This window comes from Cryptosporidium andersoni (assembly GCF_001865355.1).
Source record: "Cryptosporidium andersoni isolate 30847 chromosome Unknown contig_55, whole genome shotgun sequence".
Classification (NCBI taxonomy): domain Eukaryota; phylum Apicomplexa; class Conoidasida; order Eucoccidiorida; family Cryptosporidiidae; genus Cryptosporidium; species Cryptosporidium andersoni.
The window spans coordinates 22,619-43,795 of NW_027122909.1; the positions used below are offsets into that span (position 1 = coordinate 22,619).

Consider the following 21,177-nt stretch of genomic DNA (forward strand, 5'->3'; position numbering starts at 1 on the left):
AGTTAGCGGAATAGGTGACTATTGGGAAATCCTAAAACATGCAATATAATCCGATTTCTATATCGGATTTAAAATGATATGCATATATAACTGGGATATCCATATTAAACGAGTCATCTAGTTGCATTTAAAACAGATTTCTTTGTTTAGATAGAATTTTCAAAGCGGAAGTGTATCCTTGGTAAATGTTGCGGCACTAGGTATCGGATCTAAAATTTGGTACTGAGTAGCTACATGAGATATTTAATAAGGGTATCTGGAAAGAATTATTTGAAATATGTTCCAAGTTAGATTCTCTATTTATATATGTAGTTGCTAAGTTATGATAAAGATACTGATAATATTGAAGTAGATATGATATAATTAGCAAATTCAATAGTCTGAAAATGCTTGTACAATATGATCTAGTTGGAGATTCACTTGATAGTCTTGGTTATTATCATCATTAGTCAATTCACCATTCTTAAGAGCCCATATCCTTGTGATACCCTTTAGACTTCTAGCATCATGAGCTACAATAAATGTTACACAGTGTTTGAAATAGTGAGTGATGATTCTAGATAAAATACAGCTTGTACTTTTTGAATTATCCAAATCTTTAACTTCAATAACTGGAGGTTCGTCTACAAGAAGCATTTTAATATCCTGTTTCTTGAGAAAATAATGAACAAATAAAAGCATTCTAATTTGAGGAGATCCAAATCTAAAGTAGGATAAAGGGGTATTCAACAAATGAGTAATATAATCAAATTTAAGTAAGGGACTGATCTCTTCAGAGTCTGTATTTGATATTCGTTCTATAAAATCGGAGATATATGGTCCAAATCCACATATACTAAGAGCAGAAAATATGTCTTCATTATCAAATTCATCAAATGGATCTACAATATCTTTTAAAATCCCATCATGAGAAACATAAACTTCTAATGGGAGGAATGCAATATACTGGGAACTTGCCTGAAATTCCAATATAGGCTCTAATACTAAGGAATCTATATCTTTCAAGCACAAATCTGAATTTTTGAGATATGACTTCATTGCATCAGAGATAGTAGAACAAGGCTTATGAGGAGTATATAGTGTTCCTGAAAATGGCAATATGTGAGATAATACACCTAAGAGCGATGTTTTACCACATCCAGTCCTCCCTACGACTCCCACAATTTCACCAGGATTTACTGCAGCAGAAATCTTATTGAGACATACAGTGTGAATAATAGTAGAACCAGACAATCCTGGTCTGTCAACATTACAATCATCACAAGAGTCTAGTCTTGAATGTCTAGCAATGACTTTGTCAAGAATGACACAAGTTGATAAGTTACGGCTATTTGATGAGATAATTGTAGATTTCGCTATACTCATTGTACTGGCTACATCTGAAACTGAAGTAATTTCAGTATCCAAAGTACAAGATAGAGGTGTATTTCTTTGAGTATTGATATTGAAGATACTTTGATTGTTTTGAATCATTTCTAGTGTACTTTTTCTAGCAGCTGCAATATATGCCCTACATCTTTCAACTGAAACAAGTTCGGTTTCAAGTTTAGTCCAAAAGTTCACCAAGGAGGATATTTCTGGAATAGTACTTAGGGGTGCAGCAATAGATATAGCTAGTAAAGTTCTTGTTTTAGAATCCAAATTTCTTCTAAAAAATAAGGTTAGAAATATGTTGATTATAATAATCGGAGTACACATTAAAAGCTTCATTCTCATCCTGAACCAGGCATCTAAAACTGCTTGTAGGTATAGAGGTCTTAGTACAGCCTGTAGTTGTCCCCAACTTCTCTGAATAAAATACTTTTGGATATTCTGAGAAGTAATGCAAAGCCCTCCCTTGCCAATAGTTTGAACTGTTTCAACTAAGGGTGAAAGTTCAGAAACATAACAAGATCTTAGTGACTGACAACTTTTAACAAAATATCTAGCATACCCAATGTAACAAAACCATCCAATAAACATAACCATACATACTATAAATAATGGATAGTCGGAAGAATAAATAGATGGAACTAAAGAAATTGCAATCGTATTCAAAGATATTACGACAAATCTAATTCTCCGCGTAATACAATAATCAATTGTGAGCTGATCTGTACTTAGTCTATTCAGAATAAAAGATGTAGGAAGCCAGCGTAGCATTGAAGTTGATGGTGCCCCTAGATATCCAAGCAAAAGTGAATCGTGGATATATTTTGCAGCTCTAAGTCCTAAAGAAATTTCTAAAATTCCAACTACTACTACTGAAATAGAAGTTATAATATATACAATATTATATATAGAATACCAAAATGGTAAAACTTTACATCCTAGTGTGTTAGGAAGCCAGAAAATAAATCTTGAGTTGCTTTTATGTATTATTTCGTAAATTGACTCTGAGGTATCAAAATTTATACCAGAATGGAGAACTGAAAGCAAAAAGTATTCAGCTGCTTTGCAAATAATGGGTGGAATTAATAAAAGTAGAAGAAACACAATAGTTCCAATGTGCGATACATGACATTCCACCTTTGATTTGCCATCATTATCAGTAAAACTGATAGTCGTCTTCTTGGAGCAAGCAAAGAGTAAATAGAACATATTTGTTGAATATTTCGTACTAAAATTGTCATCTGGTAATTCAATACGAGAGTAACTTACATCAAGAGCATCATTTATATCTGTTGTTATTTTCCTCTCCATGTCAAGTTTCAAGGTAGTCTCAAATTCAGTATCACTTCTTAAATATATTCCAGAATTATTAGTAGAGTCCGCAGAACTTTTTAATATATTAGATTCATTGTTTTTACTTACTAAAATATCTAAGTTATTGTTTTGAATTTTAGCTTCTGCTTTTTCACATGAAGTAATCGTTAGTTTATTATTAGATTGAGTAGTTTCTAAATCTGTATTCTCATTTAATGTGTAGTTTGTTTTGAATGACTCATATGATGTAACTTTCCCTTTTTGACACTTCAATACACTGTAGTCAAACCCATTTTGAGAAGCCACAGATTTCATAATTTCTAAGACTGGAGGTTCAACTACAATTAAGCTCATAGAAGATGACAGTAGACCTCCATAACCATATAACCTTTCAAATACACGTTTACAAACTACTGGGTCTAAAGCACTAAATACACTGTCAAATAATACAATAGAAGGTCTACTTGATGTGGATAAGTTGCAGTAAATAGCTCTAGCTAAGGATAATCGAACTTTTTGACCTGCACTAAGCTGTCTATCAGTAAATATACGTGAGCATGCATCTTGAAAACCGCTTATTCCCCAAGAGTGGAAATCTGCCCATAAATCGCACTCATATACAACTGCATTCCATAAATCAGCTCTATATTCCTTACCACATATTATACATTCAGCTAGTGAACAACCACTAGGTACCCATGGTTGCTGTGGTACATAACCGATATTTAAATAATTACTTAAGTTGTTAGTTACCTGAATTTCCTTTTCTTTTGTGACTAACATCACTTTTCCAGAACGACCTTTATTTTTAACACTGAATAAATAACCCATCAGACCTTGGAGTATTGCAGACTTCCCACTACAAATAGGTCCTAATATGAATACTGGGTGTGATGGTTTAAGTTCAAGTGAAATATTGCAAATACTAGGATGACCAAATTTAGATATACTATATGAGACAAATTCCATCATCAATCTTATTATATTAGCATTCTCAACTTTGTGATTGTCTGAACAAATTCTAAATTCAGAACCTGGAATCTGAAATTCCGTATATATAGAGTTTTTGGAATGAATGTGTATGCATTGTGTTCTCTCTTCTGTGTAATCTTTAGCTGTACAATTTAAAAAATTAGCAATTCTCTCTAGTCCATTATAGCCCTCAATAATGTAATATACAAAATAAATTACCATATTTAAAGGTTGGTAAAATGAAGGGATTAGCCAGACAGATTGAACTATTAGAAAAGAAGCTTCATTAGAGGGAAGAGCATTGTACCATACATAAAATCCCAAAACAATTGCACAGCTCAAACTCATTAGCCTATCAAATATCTCACCAAATGTACAAATATATTTTCTGTAGGAGTTATAAAGTAATTCCTTTGCCCTAGGCCCCTTCAAAAGCTTAATCAAAACTGGAAATAGTTGGTGAGTTACTGCAATATATTTTGAGTGGTCTAGCAAACGAGCAACTTCAGCAACTCTCTCTTCACGTGCTTCCATAAATGGTTTCTTGAATATTGAACTAATACATTGAGAAGCTACACTTAGGCCAAAGCAAGTGAACAATGCAATTAGGCATAGTACTAAAGGTTTCCCTCCAAATACGGAATGAGCTACGTATGCAGACGCTAGAATGTGAAATGGATAGACAATTAAGTTAATGCTATTAGATACCATGTACTCTGCAAATTCAGCATCTACAACTATCAAATTTTGGTAACGAGATAAAGCAATTGTTGAATTAAAAGAACTTATATCTGCACTTCCATCAATGTTTTTTATTCTTCTACAGTTTGCTAGCCTTGATAATGCAGAGCCTGTTATAGCTCCCTGTAATCTTACATGTAGCCATGCTCCAAAGTACTCACAATGAGATGTAAAAATCACGTTAGTTACTTGGAGAATTAAAAGAATAAAACCTTGCATTGCATCCTTTAAACAGAATATTAAAGAGTCATTTTTTATAAAATCAGAGAAAAATTCTTTACCATAATATTTTACATAACTACCCATAAAAACACTTATTAGCAATAATAATAAGTAAAAACCATAAATCCTGCCAAAAGTTACAACTAAAGCCTTGTATACGCTTCCAGCCGTCCAAATATATGATTTACCATCATTCATATTAATCTGGTCATATAATTCAAATCTTTTTGACAGAATATGAGAATCATCTTCAATATTAACTTCGTTAGATATATTTGGTAGATTTTTAGCACGTGTATTCCCCAGACTAGCTTTTTCAGCTGATGCAGATTTCAGTAGATTGCTAGCTACTGACCCTACTTCCAACAAAAGTAACTTGCTAAGCAAGTTTCCCATAATATGCCCTGATATAGCAAACTTTAATATTGACCAAAATCACAAATATCAGCAACAGAAATTAACGAAATTTCACTATGAGAATTCCTGGTCTTGCCTTCTACAAATATTATACACAATTTGGCGCTAAAAAGAGACGTGAAAAGTGCCGATAATACCGGTATATGGATATCGAGAAATAAGGGATTGCATGCTTTTTTTTTTGAGGGTATCTATATGATAAGAAGTATGTGTCATCATATTTGCAAGAAAACAAAACTAAAAATGACTCATTTCGGTATTTTAAGTGAAACTATACAAGATATCAAGCTCCCCTGATATATATGTCAATATGTAACTAGAAAATAAAAAGCTAATAAATTGTAAAAATTAGACTGAGAATATGTTTAAGAAAATTTCAGTAAATTTAACTACCTTATCACATTTATAAATCTAATTACTAAAGCAAAATCAAATCACCGCCTATATACTTATAAATTTTCATTGGAAATAATTTGTATAATGCCGTTACTTACCAACCATATATACTTCATTCCTACCAAACTACAACCTTCATGAGCAGCAATAAAGACAACACAATGAGAAAAGTATTCTCTAACCAAAGAAGGTAATAAGTATGATTCTGTATCTATTATGTTATATTTCTCTCTAATTATTGGAGGTTCATCAATCAACAATATTTTGATATTTAAACGATTCAAAATAAAACCTGCAAATGTTAATATTCTCAGTTGACTATCGGAGAATTCATAATTCTCTAAAGGAATATAAATTTGATTTTGAATGGACTCACTATTCATTAATGGGTAAGTGCAATCTACTTGAGAGTTCCTCATATTTTCAAATTTAGTATTCAATTTAAGTCTGCAGATGTTAAGGACTGAAATTATATCTTCATCTTGATATATATTGTTAGGATCTAGAATTTGTTTAATCGTCATCTTCTGAGGATAGTACACTTTGATAGGTAAATAAGCGATATATCTGGTTTTCTCCAAATTTTTTAAGATATTCCAAGATATGCTAGGTTCTATAGTCCTTAAGTCCAGATGCCAATTTAGTAATTTTTCTCTAATATCAGTGGTAGAAAAAGGTTCTCCATACTTTATTACTGCCTTTCCACAACAAGGTTTCAGAATCCCAGCAATAAATCTCAAAATTGATGTCTTCCCAGATCCAGTTCGACCAATAATAGCAACGGTATCTCCTGTATATAGTTTTGAGGTTAGACCCTTAATACATGGTATTATTTGAAATTCAGTAAAGGTTCCTAAAGCTTCATCCCAGAATCTTGATTCTGCTAAAATGAGTTTATAATAACAGCAATAAACATCTTTGAATTCTACAATATTATTTAGATCAGATATTTCAGGAGTATATTTACTAGTAAATTTTGAAGTTTCATTTTCTCCCAAATCTTCAAAGTTGTCACTCTCAATTTGTTCAAGATATTCTCGAACTCTTGAAACAGCTACAAGCTCAATTTCCATTTTACTCCAATATTGAACTATTGATGATACATATTTAGGAACTGAAAGGGCTGTGGAGAGAGCCAAACCCAAAGTCAAAGGTATTTGACTTCCAAAAAAAGAGGATAATAAGATGTTGAATATATTTAGAGGTATTGATAAATATAGATCCAACCTCAATCTTAGCCAAATATCCAATGCTACTTGCCCATAAAGTGGAATCAAAATTGCCTTTATTTGTTGTATTGTTTTACTTGTGTAGAAGTGATTAAACCTTTGACATCTAATACATAAAATCCCCTCTGTAATAGTGCTAGCTATATTTATTAAAGATGAAACTTCAGTTTGATAACAAAAACGTAAAGATTTACAGCTGTTAATAAAGTAACGGACATATTTCAAATATATAATGAGTGATACACATATGATAATTCCCAAAACAACTGCAGGATAAGAACTTGCAAAGGCCGCCATTATACTTGCAATTATTACCTTGTTTAAGTGTTGAACAACTTGTCCAATACGTTTAGTAGTGCAGTAATCTATAATCAATTGATCAGTAGAGAGTCTATTGAAAATAAGTGAGCTTGGAAGGGTTCTCAAATTGGAATTTGTCCCTAGATAACCAGATATTAAGGTGTCATGAGTATATCTAGCAGCACTTTGTCCCAAATAGACCTCTAGAAAAGCTTTAATACACGATGTAGCCAATAAAACCAAGTTTGAACCACAATAAATGTAGAAATGTACTTTGAATAAATATTCCGAATAATTGGACTTTGGATTTGCCAGTACATTAACTAGACAGTATTCCGAAATCTTGTAGAAAATTGCAGGTAGTAGTAGTAAAGTTAAGAATAAATTTACAAATAAAAAATTTCTCTTTGTACCAAATTGACTGCCTTTAAATGAGTTGCTATGTGAAATAGTAGCAGCTGCTTTAAATAAATAATACCAATATATACTGGGACTATGTAAATTACTATTGAACCTTAAGGTAGATCTATCTAAACACTTTACAACCATATCAGATACACCAAGACATGTACCTGAGTCAGCTATTTCATCTTCATAAGAAATCATATTTGTAGAGCTTTCTTTAGGGATAGACTGAATATCTAAGTAATTTGCATCTATAATACAATTGTCTACTATATTGTAAATATTGACAAATGCTAATTCATGTTTAGAAAGTTCCATATTGCAACTATTATCTGATGAATATACCTGACGTAAATTTAAATAGGATAATGTAACATTTTTATTCGTAGTCTTACTTGTAACCAATTCTGATTTGTTATAATGTTGACCCATCTCTCTTACTAAAAGTTTATTACAACTGGATATTTTGGATTTCAAACTAACTAAGGTAAAATCAATCATATAAGGTTCAATTGCAATAATTCCACAACCAAATCTGAATACGCCACTTTCTCTATTAAAGAGATTGAATAATATATTATTACGAACTTTAGTATCTAAATATATCAAGACATTATCAAATAAAAATATAGGATTTAATTTCAAAGAGACATCATAAATAGCTCTAGCTATCGATAAACGAGCTTTTTGTCCCATACTAAGTTGTTTTAAATTCAGTTTATATTCTAATGGATTTTCAATTTTGGTGAGACCAAGTTGCTCGAAATCTGGTCGCAAGCAACAAATATCAATAGTCTTATTCCATAAATCTTCATCATAAGGTCTCCCACATAATATTGCATCTTTTAAGGAAAAACCATCTGGAACCCATATAGACTGTGGAACATAACAAATTTCGAAATATTCTTCTAAACTACTTGTCCATAAATTGTGGTCTGTTTCCGAATTATCTTCTAAAATCCCCAGGTTATATCCCTTACTTAAACGTTTAGAATTATTATTCTTCGAATCATTGAAATCTTTAAATACAACTTTAAACTTCATTTTAAGTTTTGAATTCGAATATTTGTTAGATCTTATCAAATTCAATAAAAAGCTAGATTTACCAGATTTACTCTCACCAACCAAAAGAGTTAACATTCCTGGTCTAAGTATTACTGGTAGTGAATTCCCTCCAGATTCAATATAAATATAGGATAAGTGGAGATTGGAGCATTGTTTGGAGTTAATCACTGTGATTTTATCTCCTAAAGAATCATAAGATTCCAAAATATAATTAAAAAGACTTGATATTCTAGTCAAAGAATTATTAGCTTCTGTTAAGTAGTAGACTAAATATGCGATTAAACTTAAAGGTTTTATATATGCTGGAATAAAATATGCACATTCTACTATAGTAGTGGCTACCTTAACAGATTTCAATTCATAGACTTTCCCATAAATACAAAGTCCCAAAGCACATATAATTGACATCCAGTTGCATGCAATATCCCCAATAGCAAACCAGTATTTCCTACATCCGTTATAATACATCTCCAATCTCCTATTTCCATTTATCAAATACTTAATAGCCATTAAATATTGATTTGTACCCATTATATCACTTGAATAAGATAGTAGCCTTGCTTCCTCAGCAACTCTAGCTTCTCTATAATCTAAAAAAGGCCTTTTATAGCTACTACTTATATATTGACTAAGTATAGCAAATGACCCAAATACTAATAGACATGTAGAACATATAAGTAGTGGTACGCCACCAAATATAACTTTTGCAAATATCAATGTTACCATTACGTTCAAAGGAAGCAAAATCAGATCAACACCATATGAAAGTGAATATTCCGAAAATTCGCCATCAACTGAAATTAAACTCTGTATCTTAGCTAGAGATACACCCTCTACATCAGTGTACTTTGAGTTTATTAAATTCTTCATGCAAAATAATATTATTGCTCCTCTGACACGAATTTGGAGGCCCTCACGATAATAATCAGTAAAAGTGCTTAAAAATATATGTACAATTTGAATAGATAGTAGAAGTAAACCTACTTTAAGATCTCTCTTAGAATCACAACTCAAAGTATGTAAAAAGAAAGACTTAGCGTAGTAAGTAAAGTAACATGACACCAATATAAGGAGGAACTGTAACACGAGCAACTTAATATAATCATTTATGAATCCCTGCACAAAGATCTTGAAGACCTCCAATTTGGTGAATTTCCCACACTTACTAAGGAATACTTTAGAGCTAGCATATATCTTGTATAGTCTATCCACATCACTTTCTAATATATCAGAAGTATTATCTGAAATATCTTTACTATTAACATCCTTTGGATAGCCTACCCATAATCTTCTATTTAGTGTAGTTATACTTGATAAGAATGGATCTCTAATAAGTGTATTTATCATTTAAGACAAATGTCACATAGGGTAAAAACACGTTAGTATTTGACTTTAATACCAAATACTTTTAAGCTAATGAGACGGAAATACTTACCATTATGGCGCAATGAGACAGTAACGGTGACTACCGCAATATAGCCAATTTAATCCCACTATATTTAAACCATGTATAAAAATTTCGGGTACCGAGGTCACTCATACTTTGTAGAATTTGACCAAGGATTGTATTAATTAGTCAATAGATTTTAGATGTATACATGAGTATTAAACAGGAAAATTTAAGTCCAGTTAGGATGAATATATATAGGAGAATGATAAATGGAGTGAGATTTGATATGCAAGCAAATGGACAAGAAGGCGAGTACCGAGATACGGATATAACACCTGAGGAATTACGAAGTGATAGTGAAGAATATCCAGAACAATATATACTTCGTTCTCAGAGTTCATTAGCACCTCCTATAGAGGTTTCAGTAATTAAAGAGGTAGAAGAAGCTTGGCATGCTTTGTCTCAAGAGTTAGACCAACCTACAGTGCGACAAGAAATTAAAACTATAGGATCTGTTTATATATCTCATGAAGAATATGGTTCTAAAGATTCTATTGAATATCGTTTATTCTTCAATAATGAAGAAGGCCATAAGATTTCACCATGGCATGACGTACCACTGTGGTTCTCTGAAAGCCCTATATTATATAATATGATTGTAGAAATTCCAAAATTGACTAACAAAAAATTTGAAATAAATACAAAGGAAACATATACACCATTATATCAAGATCGTAAATTGGAGAGGTTAAGGACATATCCAGGTCCTATTCCATGGAATTATGGAGCTTTTCCTCAAACTTGGGAGGATCCAGAGAAGAGTGGAGGGGAGCTAGTAGGATTCTGTCATGGAGATAATGATCCACTAGATGCAGTTGAAATAGGTTTTGGACCATTACCTAGAGGTACAGTTATTCCTGTTAAAGTTTTAGGATGCCTAGCTCTGATAGATGGCGATGAACTGGACTGGAAAATTATATGTATTAGGGTTTGTGACCCTCATGCCTCACGCCTCAATGATATTGACGATATTGAATCATTATTTCCAGGTACAGTGGATAGAATTAGACGGTGGTTTGGTTTGTATAAAGCTGTAGAAAATAAAGACATTGCAAAGGTGAATATGTATGGCCATTGTGGTGAACCTCAATCTGCAGAGTTTGCCCATTCTATTGTACTCGAAACTCATCATGCATACTTACGTTTAATGGAAGGTCAATCCAAATCTGAGTCATTATGGCTACCTCCATTGATAAATTGTGATATTAATCACTATAATTGCATATCATCTACACAAAGTACTTCAGCAACATATAGCATAGACACTACTCCTAGCATGACTAATATATTACATGGGAAATCAAAGCACACCAATTTTGAAAGCTCTTGTGATTATTTATTATCTAATAATGCTAGATCTGAACCTTTTACTGTATAAATAACATTATTAATATGAAGTCTTCTTAGTAATACGGAATACCTCCAACTTTCTACTGTAACTTTACAATGGATACCACATTTGGCGCTGAAATATGTGGCATGATATAGCTTCTGGTCTTTTTAAATATAAAGATAATAAAATTACTGAAATTAAATTGGATCTTTTAATTTAGTATAAGTATTATACATGGAAGCAGATACTATAAAACTCCAAAAAAAAAAATTGGAAGGTACCTTTTACCAAGGATATTCTATATATATTAAGCAACTTTTGCTAGGTACTATAATAGCTTTATTAGCAAGTATAATGGTATATAAATATATTGAAATCAAGTCTTATTTGGCTGTATGGGGACCATTTAATAATAGGAATATTTTAGATAGTATTGACAGACAATCAGGTAGAATATTTAATAGGAAGTTTGTCTTAAATACTAATAAACAGGATTTGAGTGAAGTTAGTACTGAACTAGAAAGTGAAGATAATAAACACATTCAAGAGTATAATGAAGATGATGATTTCTCAAGTAATATAGAAGACTATCTAGATATTTTAAGACAAGGAGAAATTCATTCAGAATCATCTGACAATGAAGATGTTATTGACAATGATTGGTCAGATGATTCTGAACAGGAACAGGTTTCTAGCCCCGTAGATGAAATCAACTATACTGAGAAAGATTAACCCTAAAATAATGGAGAGTTGAATATCTAGACAATAGACTTAGAGAAATCTAATTATTAGTGATACTTGATTTACCATACAACTTCTACCTTGTATATTGACTAAAAATACATTATATATTTACATGCTTCTATATTGTCTGCACTTGCAGCGACTCAGTTGAAGTCATGAGATATTCCTTGTAAGGTTTTATCGTTTCGAATAGCCACGAAGTATATACACTTGTAGTCAATCTTAAACATACTACTAGGATTCCAAGTATAAGTAGCATGTCTCCACTCTTCAGTGACAATATCAAAGTACTCCTGTATAAATGGTTTGATTTCTTCCCAAGATAGCTCTATAGATGTTATGTCTAACATTCCTGAATAGTGATATAACAGGGGACCTAAATTAGCCCAAATCCCTCCTCTAGGTAATAAGGTTATTATTGTACGTATATATGCTAATATATTTCGTGCTGTGTCCAGAAAAAAACATGTTAAAACTGCATCCCAACATTCATGTTGTTTTGAATAAATTTCTACAAATTCTCCAGCACACATACTAAAGTCATGTCCTGACTCTATATAATTGCTTACAGATATATCAGGTATAGTAACTGGTCTAGTATTATCTGACTTCTTGGGTCTATTTGATAAAGATAAAACATAAGGATACAGAACAATTGAATTAGGTTCAAAGATATAATTCAATACGAAATTACTTGCCAATAACATTGCATAGCTTAGTTCATTTCCCTGACATGCATATCCAAGTTTTGCAACTTCAAATAGTAATCTGCCTAGTCCCGCTCCAGGGATTAAAACTCTTGGTAGAGGTTTATCTTTCAAAATAGGCAAATGTTTAGTTAAAGCTTCTAGTAAAGGATCGTAAGATTGCGATCTTTCTATTTTACCCTCTTCACTCCAATCGCGGACAAATTGTCTCAATGTGGCTTTTGCCTTGCTTAGATTATTCAAAGTAGTAGATACTATATTTCCACATTTTGAAACTTTACATTTTGAAGCAGAATCTGTATCAGCAATATTACTCCTCTCTTCTCTATGCAACAAATTAAGTTTCCTATCTTGCATACTCTCATTTTTTGGAGAATTACAATAAGAATAATTCTCTGTTATTGCTTCTGGTAGGGATGAAGCAACATTGTTTAGCAGAGATTCACTCTGAACTAGTTCACTAGATACAATTAATGCATCTTTCTGTTCTATTTTCTCTTTACTATGATACTCCAAGACTAATTTCTCGATCATACTTTCCCCATATGGAGGAGGTGCATCCATTTCACTGTTACTTTCTTGATCTTGCTTATAATTTATAATTTGATTATCATTGAGTGAAATATGAGTCTTTCCAGTTTCACAGCAGCATGTATTCGTCTCATTACAAAGGCTAGGAGCTAACATTAACTTCAAAAAACGCTGATTGCATGCTATTGAATGACGTAACTTGTTAATATCTTCATGTATGCAATTCCCCAATACTTCTTGATCATCCTTCGTTAAATTATACCAATTCTTCTCTATTCTAGCTACACTCTTCATACAATCCCACTCATACATTAAAAATGCAGCTATCACACTCATAAAGTGATTATATTCAGTATCAAATTCAGAATGACCCTTTTCATCTAGATTCAAATTCTCAGAGCTAGAAAATAGTGGATAGTGGTTATGAAAATACTTTAAGTACTTGTATACATCCAAGTCACCCCCATCATAATATATAGGAGTGTTAGATATTTCATGGTCTGATAAGCTTCCTAGGTCACTCATCTTCCTGTAATTTCACCTTAAGCAAAGACTGAGTTAATCCTTAGCTATATAGTGATTATAATAATACTACTTTTTCAAAAATATATGCTACAAATTCCAAATATTTCCAAATTCTAATATTTTGCCAGAGTTAAAATAACTTAATTATAGTATCTAATATAAGAGCCTATTGTATTTGTAACTTAAGAAATAAGCAAATAACATAAAAATATTAAGCGGTAAGCATTTATAAAATTAGCGCTATGTTAAGTCTTTAAAATGCTGTTTTTTATACTTTAGAAGTGATAATAATAATATGCTTATATAAAATAAAAAATGTAATCAAATCAGGAATGCTATTTTTTGTCAAAATTTGTATTTTATAATTGACTATATTTAATATTTTCTAGTGCTATTTAGACTTGTATTTGTTAAGGCGCTAAAATTATAAAGTACAAAGTACTCAATATTAGGATGTACCTACTCGAATTATATGGAAATCTGAAATTAGTAATAAGTTGAAAGTAGTATTAGATAAACATAGTATATTTTAAGACTTGAAATTGTTAGTTTATTGTCGAAGACAAAGGTCTAAATTATAGACACAATGGAAATAGATAATGAGAGCCGGCTTTCTCAATTATTTAAATCATGTCTTGAACGATATTACAATGAAATATATGACAATAACCGAGAAATTGTGATATCAGAAGTTGCTAGCTTGCTAAATGATATTAGAGCTTTGCAAGTATATATTGAGAAGCTAAGTATTTTTTCAATGAATGAAGAACTAGATGATATTGCAACCGGAGATCTAAAATATTTGCTTCTACCATATCTTTTAGCTGAATGTCAAAGAATAATATTTACTTATACAATGTTAAGTGATAATACTAATCGTCAAATAGAACTTATAAAGGCTCAAGATTTGTATAATGCATTTATAGAGAGCTTGAATTATATCAAAGGAATAATACCAAAGGAATGTTATGAATTCATAGGACTTTCACCTTGTGAAGATCATTGGGACGAGTATGGGAAGTTTAAAATGACTAAGAATACCAGATATATGAAAATACAGAGATTTAAAAGAATTAATGAACTGAAAAAGCCTGTTTGTAACTTTTTAAAATATGGCTTGGATAATTCAGATGAAGAAATATTAAGATCAAATAGCATCAAGACCCTCATTTTATTTTTTTTAGAAAGTGTTGAACATGTAAGTATGTTAAAATATGAGACTGAAATTTTGAGATATAGAACAACTAACTCAAATGAAAATAATACTAAAGATCAAAAAATATCCGATACCTATGGCGAATTTCCTAAACTTTCATCTTACAATGTTGCTCCAAATATTCAATATGTTACTACAGATTGCACAGATAACTGTTCTAAACATGTTAAGTTCTTTAATTTAAGGGAACTATATAGATCAAAAGTATTTGGGCCAAGTCACACGCTACCTACAATAAGTATATATGATGCAGCTGATATTGAAATAAAACAAGCTATAGAGTTGGAAAAAGCAAGCTTTGAGGCCAAGAAGAACAAGGAAAATGATCAAAAAAATATACTGTCTCATGAATACTCTATAGAAGAAGAAAATGAGCAGATGAAACAACGACAATGGGATGACTGGAAGGATGAGAACCCAAAAGGTATTGGTAATACAAGGAAAAATATAGGATAATATAAGTAAATGTTTTAAATTATATATTTTAATGTCAACATATCAACTTTATTTGATATCTTTAAGCTAAAAGTACTTTTTTATGAATACTTCATTACCGAAATTAATATTAGTAATAATAGCAGAATAATGAACTAGTTAATTATAAATATAATGAATCTATAAATACTATATTCTTATTGGTATACAATCTAGAAATATGTACTCAATCTAAGTTAGGATTATATAGATATTGCAAACTAATTTAGAATAATAGTTATAAGGAAGATAATCCCAGTAAATATAAATAACGAATACACCCCCCTCCAGATATTTCAATAATACAATAAAAAAAAGGAATTATTTGGAGGTATATTTATTAGCTCGAATATATAAAGACACTGTAATCTCTTCCATTACATGGGTCTTTTTTTATTATCCTTATACCAGAAAATTTATTCTCTATTAGCAAATGTAATAAATCGAGTTTTTTAGGATATTTTATCACAAAATATAAGTAATCTAATTTTTATGATATATATGTATTAAATTTATTTTATACTAGCGTTTCCATCGTTTCACAAAAAAATTTCAATATTTTATTTTAAATTTAGGGTCCATAACTCTTAAAACTACTACTATAAGATATACTTTGCAATATAAGAGCAAATTAAAACTCAAGTAGTTTTTTTGTTAATTTTCATCTGTACCAAACTTCAAACTATAGAATAGTTTAGGAAATAGTCTACTTTATGAATCAATCAGTCTCAAGAGTATTTGGGATCATAACAAAAAGCTATCGAAGCTACTTTTTTATATCTAAATGTAGTCATTAGAAGTAACTTATTGGTACTATTTACAATTAATAAAGCTTCCATTAGCTATAGGAAATTTTAAACATGTACCTTATTATCTGTTTATTTATTCGAGTTTATCCCAGCTACTACTCCATTCTATAAAAAAAAAATTCGGAAATTTAATCCAATAAATATAGATAATTAGTGTTAAGTACAATATATCAACTTATTAATTTAGGATTTAAATAAATCTTATTATTTAGATCAAATAAGATATTAGGCTTACTTTTAAAGTTGTAAAGCTATTTGTTAGAAGTAATTAAATATCATCATTGATATAACATCAAAAGTATTTAAATAATTAAACTACTGGTTAACCTTGTAACTTGGATCCTTAAATGCATAGTATTATAAATATATTTTGGTTAATACACAACTGGATTGTAGGTTTAAAATTGTTTAATAGTAAAGTAAGAACGTTTCAAGGTACCGTTAAGATTACATTATAAACATTAAATAATTCAATTAGTGAGCCCTGTTAGTTCTATTATTCTAATGATTGAGTTTTATATAACTTATAATTATTAATGAAACAATTCCCTGAAACTTTGCCTATATTTTTAGATTAGTATTAGCAACTGTCACCCTTACGTAAATGTCTGAAAATATATAACCAAATCAATCGATATTTTTATTTAAATATCAATAAGATAGATAAAGTCCTTATATCTCCTTAATTAATGAAATTGTTGAAGTACAAGATAAGATATGAGTAGATAACTTAAATTCTAGTGACTAGTAATTATTTCCATTTGATCACCACTTGAAAGTTAGCGTTACCTGAATTAGAATCATGAAAAAACTATCTTAAAGATAAATCAATTGTGAAATAGAACTAGATTGGTAATGTGATAATGTAGTAGTTCCACTTTTTTGACAGTAATTATTGAGCTGCAGGGAGATAAATTTAACTAAGGTGTTTCTTACAATTATGATTGACAAATACAATATTAACAACAAAATATTAGATTATATTGTTTTGCAATGAGTAATCATATAATACAAATCGGAAATATAGATATTTGTAGAAATTTCTTAGATACAATAAAACCGGTTTCTATATAAGCACTGTTGGTATCACGTGTCATGAAAAGGCTCCTAGATAGATAGTGCAAAAAAAGAAAAAGAAGTCTATAGATGGATGAGAATATAAGCAAGGAAGAACTTGGAGATACATTTAATGACAACAATTCTACAATTGATAGATTTAGAGAAGACAATGACAGTGGTATATATGAGGAACTGGACAAAGTAGAAGAAGAAGAAAGTTATGAGCCATATATAAAATATCTACAAGCTTTGAGCATGTCATGGAGTAGCTGCCAAGCTTCTTCTATGTTAACAAAAGATTTAGTTAGCTACGTAGTACCAAGATTTCAAGACTGTAGTACTCCAATTAAAGTCCGCATTATAATGAGCATTTTATATATTTCTGATACATTACGTGAACAATGTAAAGATGAATTTTTAAGTATTTTAAACTGTGGTGAGCTAGATAGAGATGATTGGGTAAGAAAGTTATCAAGATTATTAATTCCTTATGTACAGCGTGGTGTTGTTGATTTGGGTGAAACAGATACTGAAACTACCTTCAAGATACTTCGATACCTTGATGAACTTCGGAATAAGGAAGGCATAGACTATAGATTAAAACCTCCACTAGAATCAATTCATATGTGTGACCCACTGACGGACGAACCTTTTCAGACAGAATTACCTTCTTATAATGTAGACTATGACAATTTTGCACCACAAAAGGATTTTGAAATGTTACTTATAGATGTTGAGAAGGATGGTATGATTAAGATAAGACAAGCAAGCATTGAGAAAAAAAGTAGGAAATAAAAGAATACTAAGTCTGTATCTTTAAGTTTTGTTTTCTTGTATCATTTGAATTTGCAATGTTCATTTATAATACTAAGTCCTTATATGTGAATAGAAACATAGACTATATATAGCATTTAAGAAAATTATTCCCCTTGTTTCTTAAATATAATGGTTTCATATATTAAGTCTTATTTTCATTTATATTGGATATTTATGTCTAAGGTAATGGAAGCAATGAAAAATTATACGGTGTTTTGACCGCCAATAAAATAGCGGGTATATGATTACTTTGTACACTTAGTATACCAAGAACTGCCCCCCCATGCTATTTCTCTGGAAGTCATCGCTCGACTGAAAATGGATGCATTAAGGCATATACGTATCAACATGAAATGAAATCGTATTATCGATTTATAAAACGATAAGAGAATTATATAAGGCTAAGCAAATAATTTAATTGCAAATTAACATTGGACAGCAATTCGTGGAGTATTAATTATACATGTCTACCTCTAGTCCAATTGTTCCTCCAAGAAGCTTTTTCAAGTCCCGTGATGAATTGTGTGCTTTTGTTGCTTATAAAATGCGAAGAGCTAGTGAATTTTTCACTTTTAAATGTTCGCTTTATCAAAGGGAACTAAAACTATACCTTCCTGAACCCGTACCCAAGCATAGAAGATGGATAGACACGTTTGATTCTGATAGCATTGTACTCATACCATTCAGTAAAATTGAGAAAGAAGAAATAGAGTTGTTCCGAAAATACAAGCCTCCAAATATGGATTTGGATAATATATTTCCTTCAGACATGCTGCAGAGGTCTTTCAAGAAAAGGATATCTAATTTATTAACATCTTTAGTAAATAAGATTGTATTTTTACTTGTACTTAAGCACGATACTTGGTATGTACATCAAGAAGCTAGAGATGGTATTAGAGAGTATTTAGTTAATAAAATATGGCCTAAACAACCTCATATGAGACTCGTATATAGGGACCATGTAACAACTTTCGTGGACACACGAATAAGACATTTTCGTGATTCAGTAGGAAGATATTTTAGAGATCTGCAGGCAAATAGCAAGAATTGTGAAGTAGTAAGCAATATGATAGTAACAAAAAACTATGAATTGTCTGAATTACAAGATATGATCAGTCAAGCATTAGAAGAGCAGCAACGCCTAGCAGAAGAAGACCGCAGGGCTGAGTTTGTGCACTCTCCTCAAAGGACAAATAATCTAACTTTAGAAAAAAGACAGAGAGACGATATTGGAGAATCTGCAACTCAAATAAAGAAAAATAAAGCTGTTGATTATCAAAACCAGATATCGGTATGTACTGATAATACACTAGAAAAAACAAAGCCTAAAGTGGAACTGGATGAGCAAGAAAAGATTAAAAGTATACCAAAACAAGATAAAGTTGTTGATCTCACTAATCTAGTTGGTTCAAAATCAAATTTTTCAGCTACTTATGGCTCTTTAGCTTCATCAACATTTATATCGCCGCCTATAAGTCCTTACAATTTAGATTCTCAAGATATTGTCCACCGAAATACACAAGATTTGGAATCTTCAATAACTAAATCATTTACTTCATCAGTATGTACTACAAATAATTCATCAGATCAGAGTACAAATAGCCCAAGTAATTCTTTAAAAGTAGCTACTCAAAATACAGTTTATAGTCCCGGAATACCTTTGTATATGTTGCCAAATTATTACTGCTTACCTAGACCATATGATCCTACAAACTATACATCTCCGACTCAAACTATCCCAATTTGGTCTTCACCAGCATTTATTCAACACCCTCAATCAATATTTAATCCATTCTTTAACATACAGATGCAGCAACTTATAAACGGTAATAATCCATTGTTATATAGTATTGCTCCCAACTATAATATTTCTCCAAGTGAGAATTTTACTCAGATGAACAACAACTAAAATAATTGGATCCTATTACTTGATAAATATTATGCTGTTCCTTTGTTATTTTCAAGGATCTTGCTGTGCATTATATAACTACTGCTGATTTTGTAGGGCAGTTTTATATTTACTGATATTTATAATTTATATATTTCGCTCATACTTTAAGCTTATACATTAAATAATATCAGAGTACTTGGTTATAGGTTCTATATGCCAATAGATATATACTTTAATATATAAAATTTTGCTTTTTACAATAAAGTTTATTGATCCCTACTAATTTATTGAATCGTCTCTTAAAAATATAACAATTGTTCTATCCTATAAAGTGACAAATAATTACTAAGGCTTCACTTTAATTGCCGCAGCACTTTTTACAGAATCTTTTCCTTGATCCAGATGGTCTGTAAGAGGCCAAATAGCTGAAATGAGGGTTAAGCCTACTTACTGGTACATCTTTCGGTTTTGAGTAGCCTTCATGTCCATTTTTGTTACATCTCTCATTTGTTTCATTGTATCCAGATTTATATTGATTTATTTCCCTATAATCTTTATTTTCTTTCTCCCATATCTCTATTTGTTTCTCACGGATCTTTTTCATTCTTTCATCGTTATGTAATTTTGTCTTTAGCCTTTTTTTCTCCAGAAAAGTTGAGTATACTTTATAAGATACTGTAGTACACAGCAATATTAGCAATACTATCAAGACAGTTTGTGTACATTCATCCATCTTTTTATCCTAAGGTGTGCCAATAGACTTCCCATATTCTAAAGAAAGTAAGGGATTGCCGCCAAGATCTACTTAGTTTCCATAGAATTAGGAAATCAGAAATATGATTATTGATATATCATATAGTAAATCCTCATTACTAGCTCTAATTTACATAGCTTAACATAGCTTAATATAGTATTATATAAGTATATTAACAAAATGTCTATATGAGATATGCTTCTAAATAAAAATGTATACAGAAAATCAAGTGTCAAAATAAACTCTACAAGTTAAAAAGCCATACACATATCTATTCGAATCCCTCCACATTTAATCCAAATATATTACTCTACTGTTTCTATACTTTTAATTTACAGAGGGGGGTCACAAGAGATATAACAATAAATCAAGAATCAGTATTATTAACTTCAAACTACTTAGAGACCGCCGACTGCTAGAGTTTCTTAAGCGGGAT

The 21,177-nt window shown here is 30.8% G+C and overlaps 9 protein-coding genes across 9 annotated transcripts; 5 read left to right on the forward strand and 4 right to left on the reverse strand.

Annotated features, from left to right (window-relative positions):
- Window positions 1-372: 372 nt before the first annotated feature.
- cand_025050 (uncharacterized protein) lies at window positions 373-5,016 on the reverse strand (the record flags this gene model as incomplete). The annotated part of the gene is made up of 1 exon (XM_067212735.1): window positions 373-5,016. One exon carries the CDS (start codon window positions 5,014-5,016, stop codon window positions 373-375), a length of 4,644 nt encoding a protein of 1,547 aa, XP_067066597.1.
- Window positions 5,017-5,486: 470 nt separating this feature from the next.
- Window positions 5,487-9,779, reverse strand: cand_025060 (uncharacterized protein; the record flags this gene model as incomplete). Its single annotated transcript, XM_067212736.1, has 1 exon — window positions 5,487-9,779. One exon carries the CDS (start codon window positions 9,777-9,779, stop codon window positions 5,487-5,489), a length of 4,293 nt encoding a protein of 1,430 aa, XP_067066598.1.
- Window positions 9,780-10,030: 251 nt separating this feature from the next.
- Window positions 10,031-11,260, forward strand: cand_025070 (inorganic pyrophosphatase family protein; the record flags this gene model as incomplete). The annotated part of the gene is made up of 1 exon (XM_067212737.1): window positions 10,031-11,260. The coding sequence occupies one exon, from the start codon at window positions 10,031-10,033 to the stop codon at window positions 11,258-11,260; it is 1,230 nt and encodes a 409-aa protein (XP_067066599.1).
- Window positions 11,261-11,449: 189 nt separating this feature from the next.
- Window positions 11,450-11,947, forward strand: cand_025080 (uncharacterized protein; the record flags this gene model as incomplete). Its single annotated transcript, XM_067212738.1, has 1 exon — window positions 11,450-11,947. One exon carries the CDS (start codon window positions 11,450-11,452, stop codon window positions 11,945-11,947), a length of 498 nt encoding a protein of 165 aa, XP_067066600.1.
- A 155-nt stretch (window positions 11,948-12,102) lies between these two features.
- Window positions 12,103-13,722, reverse strand: cand_025090 (uncharacterized protein; the record flags this gene model as incomplete). Its single annotated transcript, XM_067212739.1, has 1 exon — window positions 12,103-13,722. One exon carries the CDS (start codon window positions 13,720-13,722, stop codon window positions 12,103-12,105), a length of 1,620 nt encoding a protein of 539 aa, XP_067066601.1.
- A 586-nt stretch (window positions 13,723-14,308) lies between these two features.
- On the forward strand, window positions 14,309-15,394 carry cand_025100 (uncharacterized protein; the record flags this gene model as incomplete). Its single annotated transcript, XM_067212740.1, has 1 exon — window positions 14,309-15,394. The coding sequence occupies one exon, from the start codon at window positions 14,309-14,311 to the stop codon at window positions 15,392-15,394; it is 1,086 nt and encodes a 361-aa protein (XP_067066602.1).
- A 1,973-nt stretch (window positions 15,395-17,367) lies between these two features.
- Window positions 17,368-18,075, forward strand: cand_025110 (uncharacterized protein; the record flags this gene model as incomplete). The annotated part of the gene is made up of 1 exon (XM_067212741.1): window positions 17,368-18,075. One exon carries the CDS (start codon window positions 17,368-17,370, stop codon window positions 18,073-18,075), a length of 708 nt encoding a protein of 235 aa, XP_067066603.1.
- A 484-nt stretch (window positions 18,076-18,559) lies between these two features.
- Window positions 18,560-20,005, forward strand: cand_025120 (uncharacterized protein; the record flags this gene model as incomplete). Its single annotated transcript, XM_067212742.1, has 1 exon — window positions 18,560-20,005. One exon carries the CDS (start codon window positions 18,560-18,562, stop codon window positions 20,003-20,005), a length of 1,446 nt encoding a protein of 481 aa, XP_067066604.1.
- Window positions 20,006-20,345: 340 nt separating this feature from the next.
- Window positions 20,346-20,720, reverse strand: cand_025130 (uncharacterized protein; the record flags this gene model as incomplete). Its single annotated transcript, XM_067212743.1, has 1 exon — window positions 20,346-20,720. The coding sequence occupies one exon, from the start codon at window positions 20,718-20,720 to the stop codon at window positions 20,346-20,348; it is 375 nt and encodes a 124-aa protein (XP_067066605.1).
- Window positions 20,721-21,177: the final 457 nt, after the last annotated feature.